The sequence below is a fragment of the Lacerta agilis genome, chromosome 2, assembly GCF_009819535.1.
Source record: "Lacerta agilis isolate rLacAgi1 chromosome 2, rLacAgi1.pri, whole genome shotgun sequence".
Classification (NCBI taxonomy): domain Eukaryota; kingdom Metazoa; phylum Chordata; class Lepidosauria; order Squamata; family Lacertidae; genus Lacerta; species Lacerta agilis.
Window position 1 is genome coordinate 111,082,189 of NC_046313.1, and position 10,637 is coordinate 111,092,825.

The 10,637-nt window shown below is 45.7% G+C and overlaps 1 protein-coding gene across 1 annotated transcript; it reads left to right on the forward strand.

The window, feature by feature from the left end:
- The first annotated feature begins 4,756 nt into the window (after positions 1-4,756).
- On the forward strand, positions 4,757-5,707 carry LOC117042793 (zinc finger protein interacting with ribonucleoprotein K-like). Its single transcript, XM_033142445.1, has one exon. The coding sequence runs from the start codon at positions 4,904-4,906 to the stop codon at positions 5,681-5,683; it is 780 nt and encodes a 259-aa protein (XP_032998336.1). The 5' UTR covers positions 4,757-4,903; the 3' UTR covers positions 5,684-5,707.
- Positions 5,708-10,637: the final 4,930 nt, after the last annotated feature.

Below are 10,637 nucleotides of genomic sequence, written 5' to 3' on the forward strand. Positions count from 1 at the left end.
CCACACCGGGCTTCCCCTCTCTCCCCCCCCCCACTTTCGCCAGTGTCGGCAGGAGGAGGCAGTGTTGGGGGAGGCAGCAGGGAGCAGAGCAGATGCTGCTGGATCCTCCCTGCAGCCTCCGTTCACAAAAACAAGCATGTTTCTGCGAATGGAGGTGCGGGGAGGATCCAGCAACATCTCTACTGCTGCCCCCCGCTTGTTTGACGGGGAACCTTCACTCCATAAGACGCACCAACACTTCCTTCCTTTTTAGGAGGGGAAAAGTGCATCTTGTGGAGCGAAAAATATGGTATAGTAATAATAATTATTATATTTATTTATACCCCGCAAACTCTGGCCGGCTCCTAGCAGAATAGTAAAAGCACGATAAAACATCAAACCACTCAAAACTTCCCTGTATAAAATGAGTGAGCCAGCACCTCCCTGCAAGAAGAAATCTAGCACATCAAAGAGAAAAAACTCATTTGCCTGCTGTGCTGGTTTACTATTTGCAAGGATCCTAAACTTACATTTACTATATGTATAGGCAAACTCCCCCCCCCCCCCCGAGCAGCTTCCTCCCACTTTCTTATTTCATTCTTATGACAACCCTGTGAGGTAGCTTAGGCTAAGAGATGTTGGCCAGCCCAAGGTTACCAAGTGAGCTTCATGGCTGAGTAGGGATTCAAACCCTGCTCTCCCAAGTCCTAGTCCAGCATTATGCCATAATGGCTCATGATGCAAACTGGGCAAAAAGAGGAGTTGGCTCCGTTGCCAATAAGCTGATTGGGGACAGCTGAAAAGCCCTGTTTACAACAGTTTGCAAGCAGAGAAAGTGAGCTTATGCCTGCGTTTTTAAAAGGGAGCTGGGGACAAGGCGTGAGCGTTCACCCCTCGTCCCCAGCTCCCTTCAACGCAAGCGGGGATGAGCCATTCTGAAGGGGCTCCCCTTCAGAGTGGCTTATCCCCGCTTTTTTTTAAAGGGCGCCCCTTCAGAGTGGCTTATCCCCGCTTTTTTTTAAAGGGAGCCGGGAAGAAGGGGTGAGCCTCCTTCGCTCCCCCTCCCAGCCTTTTAGAGGAGGAAAACCAGAAAAAAATATTTTTTCCTGGTTTCCCCCCTTTAAAAATGAGGTGCATCTCATGGTCCGGAGCGTCTTATGGACCAAAAAATACGGTACATAACATTGGTATAAAATCAAACAATAATTAAATTACCTCCTAAGAACATCTCAAAGTCTAATTAGATGGCTTTCCACAGGGTTAGGGTTGGGAACAGTAAGTGTTCTCTGAACTGAAATTTCAGCCTTCATGACATAGGAAAACAACCAAGTGAACAGCTATTTTGGTGGAGGAGGGTCAAGATATTAACCAATATGCATGAAATTTCATATCTAGCTATATAATCCCTAGTATAGTAAGACCTTCGGAGCAGGCATTTAAAAAAAAATTCAAAAAAAATTGTTCCTTGATAATTTGTCACATTATGGAACCCGGGGCGGCCTGCCTGCCCTGCCCTCTTGCTACGCCCCTGTTCCAGTGCCAGGATAAATAGGAAGGGAGATAGTGGGCATCCTTGTTTTGTGCCTCTTTGGATTGTTATGGTATTTGAGTCCATATTATTAATTCTGCATTTTGCTGAGGCTTGGGAGTATATTTGTTTGATGGTTTGTAAGAAGTTGGGGCCAAATTTCATGCTAGTTAGTACTGCTGATAGGTATTTCCATTCTAGGCAATCAAAAGCTTTGAGGGTGTCTAGGGGCATAATTGTGAATGGGAGTTTGGGGCTATTAACTTGGATAAGATTTTTTTCAGGCAGTTGGCCAGGATTGATGTGAATAGGGAATAGGGCGTCTATTTCTCTTCTTTTTACAGGTGGGTAGCCGTGTTGGTCTGCCATAGTCAAAACAAAATAAAAAATTCTTTCCAGTAGCACCTTAGAGACCAACTAAGTTTGTTCTTGGTATGAGCTTTCGTGTGCATGCGAAATGGCATCTGAAGAAGTGTGCATGCACACAAAAGCTCATACCAAGAACAAACTTAGTTGGTCTCTTCTTTTTGTTCTATAAGTTGAAGGAGTTTTTTAGATCCTGTTTGTTTATAGCGTGATGAAAGAGTGGTGATGTCTTGTTCTAAGTTGTTAATTTTAGAGGTGGTTTCTTTTTTAAGGAGTGCTTTCTCTTTTATGCAAGCTCATCTGGTGACTGCTTTCATTGCGTCCCATAGGAGGGGTGTTTTTATATTGTCTACATCGTTTTCTTGAAGTAATTTTGGAGAGTTTTTGTGAAACTCTCTCTAATTTGTTTGTTTGTAGTTAGGGTGGGACTGAAGGACCATGATGGGGTGGTTTGTGTTTCTTCTCCTATTTTATTAGTGACTTCTACTGGGGCGTGATCTGTGATTTTGATGTTGCCTATGCTTGTTGATTTCACTAAAGGGATCAGACCCTGTGTGAGCAGGATGCTGTCCAGTCTGGATACTGTACCATGGCGTCCGGATTGGAATGTATGGCTGGTATCTCTTGGGTTTTGCTCACCCCAGATGTCATAAAGACCCCTGTTTTTATACATTTTCAGTAGCTTGTAAGAGTCCCTAGTTGTTGGGGGGGGGGGGTTGAGGAAGGTTGTCCATGAGGTTGTGGGGTGAGTGTTTTTTAGGGATATGCCTTTCATATTCAGGTTGAGGTCGCCTCCTAGGATTGCTTCCCCTTCAGAGAAGGAGAGGAACTTGTTTAGTGTCTTCTGGAAGCATTCTAGTTGTTTCAGGTTTGGGGCGTATATAGAGCCGATTGTTAGTTTGATTTTGCCATCTAGTGTTCCTTTAACGAAAATGAATCTGCCTTTTTTATCCTTTAGGACTGCTGTGGCTTTGAAGTTCAGGTCTCTACTAAGTACCACAGCTACCCCCTGGGCTTTTCCTGAGCCGTTTGCCACCCATTTTTGACTGAAGCGTGGCTTGCTCATGACTGTGTTCCCTTTGGGTGGGTTGTGTATTTCTTGTAGGAAGGTGATGTGTGTGGTTTCATGCTGTTTATGTATGAGGTGATGCGTTTTCTTTTTATGGGGTTTCCCAACCCCCTCATGTTTAGTGTAATTGCCTTTAAGTTAGCCATCTTGTTTCCCTATTATGTTGGGTGATTCCTTGCCAACCCGTCCGGGTTGTCTTGTCTCTCACCTCGTGTTGTTTGGTGAACCAGTGGGATTGCGCTGACTTTGGGTGTGGTGGGTGGGGGGCTAGTGGGGTTGGAGTTAGATTTGGGTTAAAGAGTAGGGGGTAGGTTGTGTGTGTGGGGGGGTTCCTATATATATTCATATAGGTGTTTGTTTGGGGTATTTTGGACCCTTTGTCGTTTAGTCGGTTGGTCCTGGGTCTCAGCTGGTGTGGATGGCCGTGTTCAGGGAGAGGCCATTCCCCTTGTCGTTTACAATAGGGGGTGTCCAGCGAGACGGTGTGAGGCATCTTTGTGACGCCAGTGTCATGTGTAAGGTTCAGAAGCAATGTTGCCAGTGTAAGTAGCAACATCGTCTGTGTGTTGGGGTGGGGGTATGTGTATTGGTACGCTCTAGTGCCACCTTTGTGTTGGTTAGTTATCAGCTTTTTGCCTGATTGTGGGTTGTGTTGTGAAGGCTGAAGGAATTGTTTCCTTTAGTGAAGAGTGGGGGGGGGGGTGCTGAAGGTGTGGGTTGTTGGGTGGTGTGGAGTATGGTTGAGGTTGTCTGGGCTGGTGCTGGGGTGTGGTTTTCTGTGGGGGTTTGGTGTTGGGGGAGATGTTGGTGGTGCTAGCTGCTTTTATGGTCTAGGGGTAGGGGGGGAGGAAGGGGTAGGGGTGGGGATCACCAGTCCTGTAGTTTGAGGTGTTTTTCGGTTGCTTCATTCAGCTGTGGTTGTTGTTGTAGTCGTTCCTCTATGATGTGTTGGTTTGGTTGTTCTTGGTCTGGATTCTTGTGCTGATTCTTTGGCGGAATGATTCTGTGCATGGCGGTAGTCAGTTGTGTTGATGCGCGTTGTTGTGTTGCTTCTGTTGTCTCCCTTTGTTTCCTACTGTTGTCCAATTGTTGGCTGTTGTTTCGCCGTCGTGGTCATGGCTGTCGCATGGTGGATCTTCTTCTTGCCATTCCGGTGGAAGGTCGAATCCGAGGTCTTTCAGTAGTTGCTGGGCTTCAGGTATGTTGGTAACCATGTATTGTGTAGTGTCGGTTGTTGCAATGAGGCTGAAGGGGCTTTGTCTGGCTGGTGGCTGGGTATCCCCGTTCTCGCGGCCCGTTGGGGGGGGGGTTCCGGTTCCGGTGGCTTCCCCTGGCAGCCCTCAGCGATCGCGTGGCGGTGGCAGTCCTGGCGGCACGGAGACCGGTTGGGTGGCTCTGTTGGCGCTGATCGCCTTCAAGAGCACTGCGGCTCCGTGCCGATCGCCATCTTGCCTTGCCGGAAGTCTCCTGATATTTGTTTTTGACTTCATTTTCTGAACACGTGTTTTTACTATCTAAATTCTAGTTCTTTCATTAATCCACTGCTTATATTTCAAATCCAGACAGACAATGTATGGGTGACACTCTGATAGATAATGTTTCAATGGTCTCCAATCCTTCTTAAACACATCATTATGTCCTGTTAATCTGGCAGTTAATTTTGCCATTTTAACATAGCCCATCAGTTTCGTAAGCCATTCCTTCTTCATTGGTAATCCTTCCTCTTTCCACCTCTGTTCATATGAAGTTCCAGCTGCTGTTGTCACGTACATAAATTAGTCATTTTTCTCAGGATCTCCGTCCCTATTATTCCTAGCAAAAAGGCTTTGGGGTTTTTTTAAGGACTGTCAGTTTGAACAGAATTATTGTCTCCGTTATCTTTCTTTGCAGGTGATGAGGAAATTCAAATCAAGAAGGAGAGTTCTCTGCAAGGAGCCAGAGAGCCGGATGAAATATACAGCATGTCGCTGGAAATATCCCAAGGAAAGGCTTCTTTGGTGGCCGAGATTCACGAACAAGGACGCAAATCTGATGAGCGATGGGGGGAGAAGCCGGCGGAGGAATGGGGTGAATTAAACGAGGTGGCAGAAAGTCATGGGGCAGTGAAGGAAACCTTGAGACATGCACGGGTGAATAAATTTCTGTACTCGAAGGGTGGGAAATGGTACCGATGCAAATCTGGACTGGTTGCAAACCAGAGTGTCCACAACGCAGCCATGCCTTACGAGTGCCTCGCCTGTGGGAAGCGTTTCCAGAAGAAGAATTACTTGGCGAAACACCAGAGGATCCATGCGAGGCCCAAAGTGTTCCAGTGCTCCGAGTGTGGGCAGAGCTTCAACGGGCGAGAAGGGTTCGTCCGGCACCGAGGGACGCACACAGGGGAGAAGCCGCACGAGTGCCCTCAGTGCGGGAAGTGCTTCAGCCAGAGGGAGAGCCTGATCAGGCACGAGAAGATCCACACGGGGAAGAAGCCGTACGAGTGTCCTGAGTGCGAGAAGAAGTTCTGCCGGAGGGACTCGCTGGTAAGGCACCAGAAGATCCACACAGGAGAGAAGCCATACGAGTGTCCCGAGTGTGGGAAGAGCTTCAACCAGAAAGAGGTGCTGCTCAGGCACCAGAGGATCCATACGGGAGAGAAGCCATACGGGTGCCACACCTGCGGGGAAAGCTTCACCCAGAGAGCCATACTGAACAGACACGAGAAAACCCATCTGGGGGAAAAGGCCTTGTTAATACTCTGAGAATTAATGTGGCTCTCAAAGATGCGCTGGCCTTTTGTGTATTGTGTGTGTGTGTTTGTGTTTTGAGAGACACAGACCTTTTTGTAAGCTGCAGACAATGCCTGTGTTTTCAGAGATATTTGGAGCAATAGCTCAAGAGCTGTGAGCCTGGCGCTGGTTCCTGAATTCTGGATGCCCTCAGACAAGAGCCACCTCATTGGGTACTAGAAGAGGTGGGCAGTGCCAACAGAATTCTCTTGCTGGCCACGCCCCCTTTGGGAGAAGCCATTAATGATAGAATCTTAGAATTGTAGACTTGGAAGTAATACAAAGGGTCATCTAGCCCAACCCCCTGCAATGCAGGAATCTCAGCAAAAGCATCCATGACAAACGGATCCAACCTCTGCTTATAAACCTCCAAGGAAGGAGAGTCCACCACAGCTCTTACCGTCAGAAATTTCTTCCTGGTGTTTAATTGGAATCTCCTTTCTTGTAATTTGAAGCCATTTGTTTCGATCTTACCCTCTGGAGCAGAAGAAAACAAGCTTGCTCCATCTTCATGTGACAGCCCTTTGCTTTTTCTTGCTCTGGAGGGAAGGACCAGGACCAAAGGCTTCACAAGAAAGGAGATTCCGACTAAACATCAGGAAGATGTTTTTAAGCAGAGGTTGGAGGGTCATCTGTCATGGATTCTTTTGGTGAGATTCCTGCAGTGCAGGGGGGTCTACAATTCTAGGAACATCAATTATTATTACCTTTAATTCATGAAGATTGCAGTTTCTCTCTCTCTCTCTCTCACTCACTCACACACACACACACACCAACACTGTTGAAATCCTGAAGTCACTGATTTCAACAGCAATACCATGTATACCATTTCATAGGAAAACATTCTAAAGGCTGCTTCACAATTGATTGGTTTCTCCTACCTCTTTCTTCTTCCCTGTTTTGGCGATTTACTAATATTATTGTGCGAGAGTGCATGTATGTTTTCCTTCTTGTTTCGGTTTTCACTTAAAAGTTTTAAAATTGTTCCTGGTTTTTACACTATTTTCTACAAAACATGGAGCGGTTTTGAAAACGAAATAAAACAAGAGCTCCCTAAGATTTATATATGTGTATATAAAATATAAATAAATAAATAAACACCATTGGCCTGGCTTCTAACCCTTTCTAGGATTGATTAGGGTGCTTTTCCTGTTGTCTTTGTCCATTCTGAAGGAAATCAGCCCTGAGTCTTCACTGGAAGGACAGATGCTGAAGCTGAGGCTTCCAATATTTTGGCCACATCATGAGAAGAGAAGACTCCCTGGAAATGACCCTGATGTTGGGAAAGATGGAGGGCACAAGGAGAAGGGGGTGACAGAGGATGAGATGGTTGGACAGCGTTCTCGAAGCTACTAACATGAGTTTGGCCAAACTGCGAGAGGCAGTGAAGGACAGGCGTGCCTGGCATGCTCTGGTCCATGGGGTCATGAAGAGTCAGACACAACTAAACAACAACAAAATACCCTCAGCCTTGAGCCAGCCAAGGGACTGTGGCAGATTTATTTATGTATTACCTTTCTATCCCACTGTTCCCCATGACGGAACACAAGAAAGCACACATGTGATTCCTAGTTAGTCTCCCATCCAGGAACAAACCTGCTCCACTTCAACTTTACTTTGTGCCTTCAGGTTATGTTCTAGGATATCAATTCCCATCGGCCTGACAGTTGAGATGCAGGCATGGTGGTGGTGGTGGAGTTTTTAAATGGGTATTTTTAATACTTCTTTTACAACCCTTGGAGATGTTATTATAGTCAAGAAGTATATATATTTCGTTAAATTAAATAAAAATAAAATACTTCAGAGTTTTGGTGGAGCAGAATGGCCCCGCATTTGCAAAAATATCATGACAATAATGAAATTGGTTACATATTAAAAGAGGAAGAGTATTAGCTTGTGATGTCACCAGAAGCCAAATTCCATTAGCCCCAGCCTAACAAGCTGTCAATAATAATAATAATAATAATAATTTATACCCTGCCCATCTGGCTAGGTTTCCCCAGCCACTCTGGGTGGCTCCCAACAGAATATGTAAAACATGATAAAACACTATTAAACAGGGCTGCCTTCAGATGTCTGACATGGGGGTGACTGCTATTGTTATGGGGCATTGGTATACTTCAGCAGTTTTTGCAAAAGTTCACCCGCCCTTCTCAACAAGTGGTGCTGGTTGATAGATGGTTTTTTTTGTTGTGACATGAGCCAAGAGTATGAGTAGGGAAACGGCCAGATCTTTATCTGAGAGGAAAAGGTTTCCCAACTTGCTTCTAGATGTTGCCTAGCAACCAGAGGCAGGTAAGCACTGCCTTTCCCCATTGCCAGGGGACCTCGCTTTTCCTCACCAGGTCATCCAGACAGATTCCTGGCTCTCACTTGCAACTGTGGTCACTGATCACGCAATACATCTTCACCCTGGTCTTTAAATGCCGATGGGCAGCAGCTGGGTTTTAAAAGTTGAAACACATCGTTACAACTAAGAGTGGGCCCTGCAACAAAATGATGCAATGTGGGGTGCTTCTTTGGTGATCCAGACACTTTCCCATCGCTCCTCCAGTTTTTAGTCTGTGAAACAAGATGATCCATCCAGCAGAGGATATGGTTTTTATACTGACACCTTTTTATATCTGTATCTTCCTCTGTCTTGCTTCTCCAACTACTCCCAGGCAGTTGCCAAGGTTTTTTCTCTCTCGGTCAAAATGCTGGAACCACTGAGTCCTTATTGGATTGGATTGGGTGCGTGTGTAGCTTTTATTTAAAGAATTACCCCTGCGAATTTCAGCATTAGGTTGAGTCTCCATAACTGCCTAGGAGATAGGAAACGTGGGGTCCCAACTGTTGATCTACAGCTGCAACCGCTCCCACCTGCTCTGATGGGGTGAGTGTGTTAATTCGTTTCCAGAAGTTCATGAAGATTCCAGAAGCAGCTCAGTGCTGGATATTCCTACTTGAGGACATTTCTGTGGGAACTGTTCTTTACTCCTCCAAAGTTCCTACAGTGACTGTGAACTGTGTTTAGTCTGTGTCCATTTCCTGAGCTGAGAAGATCTAAGAGAGGGGAGAGGCGGCTTTGCAGAGAGCAAGGCCTGGAAATTTTTAAGAGAAAACTTCACCGGGGGCTCTGGTGGAAGTAAACTAAGTAGCTGTAATAATCAAACTTTGTATAATCTGACAGTAAATCTATTTACTGTCTGTACCTAATTGCTTCTGTGATTTGTTACTTTGCTGTCTGGGTCAGAGCTCCTGAAGCACTTTGATGCTGTGCGCCACTTATGATTTACGACTGCTGCCACTGGGAAGTGTGCCGGACCCAAATGGTCATGGTTCGGAGACCGTAGACCCTAGCATACTGGTCATGCTTTGCTTGGGCTGATGGAACCGCAGCTGGAGAGCCTCACCCCCCTTTCTGAGGTTAGGTGGTGTGTGAGAGAACTACAAGTGAAGCCTTTTCTGTTGTGGCGACTCAACTGGACTGCCCTCCCTGCATTCAGCCAGCATCTCCTGCAATTTCTTGAAGACACCAGACAAAAATGGTTTCGCTTACTAAGGCTTTGACTAGTGCATGTGTGCTCCCCAAAGTGCCACAAACTGTAACTCACTGACACAGGATATAGTGAGGCCTGCTAGCTTGGGTCGCTTAAAAATGGGGTTAGACAAATTTAGTGAGGATCAAGGCTACCAGTGGCTGCTGGCTGTGTTCCATCTCTACAATTGGAGGTAGCATGTGCCACTGCATAGCAGTTGTTTGGATCAGCAGGTGGGGACAGTAGTGCTGCTGGACTCTGGGTCTTCCTTGGAGACTGAATGGCCACTGGAAGAACAGTGTCGGACTAGATGGGCCTTTGGCCTGATTGATAATCCATTTAAGTGCTGTTTCAAACTCACATTGGATAGTTTAACTCTCTTGCAGTTTTTGTGCATTGGTTTCCCCTCCCCCATTTTTACCAGACTCCACTTTGATGAATGCTTGTGTTAAACCTAACACTTTTAAAATTCATTCATAGCATTGCAGCCATAAGCCTTTATAAAGGTAAGCTCCCAAAATATTCAAATATTAACAGTGGGGGCGGGGGGAGAGATTCTGTAAGGTTTTAAAATTGAAAAATTCTTTATTGATTACGAGAATCCATGTCCACATACTCCTCTGCAACTGCCACAAATTTATACGAACGTGACGCCACAGCTCTAAAATTTTTTACAACTTTTACTTTGTATTCTAGAATAGACATTACTTTTCTCAGGTAAGTTATGCTTCTAAGGTTGTTACTTTCTCATCTCCAGTGCACTTTTGCTTTCCAACGGCACCAAGACAAACAAAATTATACAAAACTTCCCCTTCCCAATCATTTATTTCCCAACCACCGCTCAATATTTCTAAGACACCCTTATCCAGGACTGTCAGCAAGGCAAGTGAAATAGAACCTCCGGAAACCTCTGGATTACAGATGCTAGCAGGGAAATCGCCCTGCTTAAGGGCTTTCTGAAAACAGTGGGTTGGTGCATGAAACAGAACGCCAAGCTAAAAGGATGCTTATGTTTTCATGTCTAAAGTCTACTGCATTATAGTATCCAAACTAGCCAAGGCTCTTGCCTAAATGTTTTTTGTTTTAAATTAATTTAAAAATAACAAGTCATGAGGCAAGAGATAGGGAGATTCGGAAACTCTGAAAGAGGTAGGAAGAGAGGGAGGTATATTACATTACAAGGGCAGAAGTCTGAGTTCAGGTTGCAAACTGGTCAAAACATACCCAGCCTGGCTTGATCTTGGGCCGTTAAATCACCATGTGCCAAAAAACAACAACCCAGCAGCATGGAAGAGGTCAGCTCTGTAAACTGAGAATATCGATAGACATTGAAGGCAGAGGAGCAGGGGCCAGGCTCAATCACCACCATGCCCACTCTGCAAAGGGGTGGGCTGGCTGTATAAAGT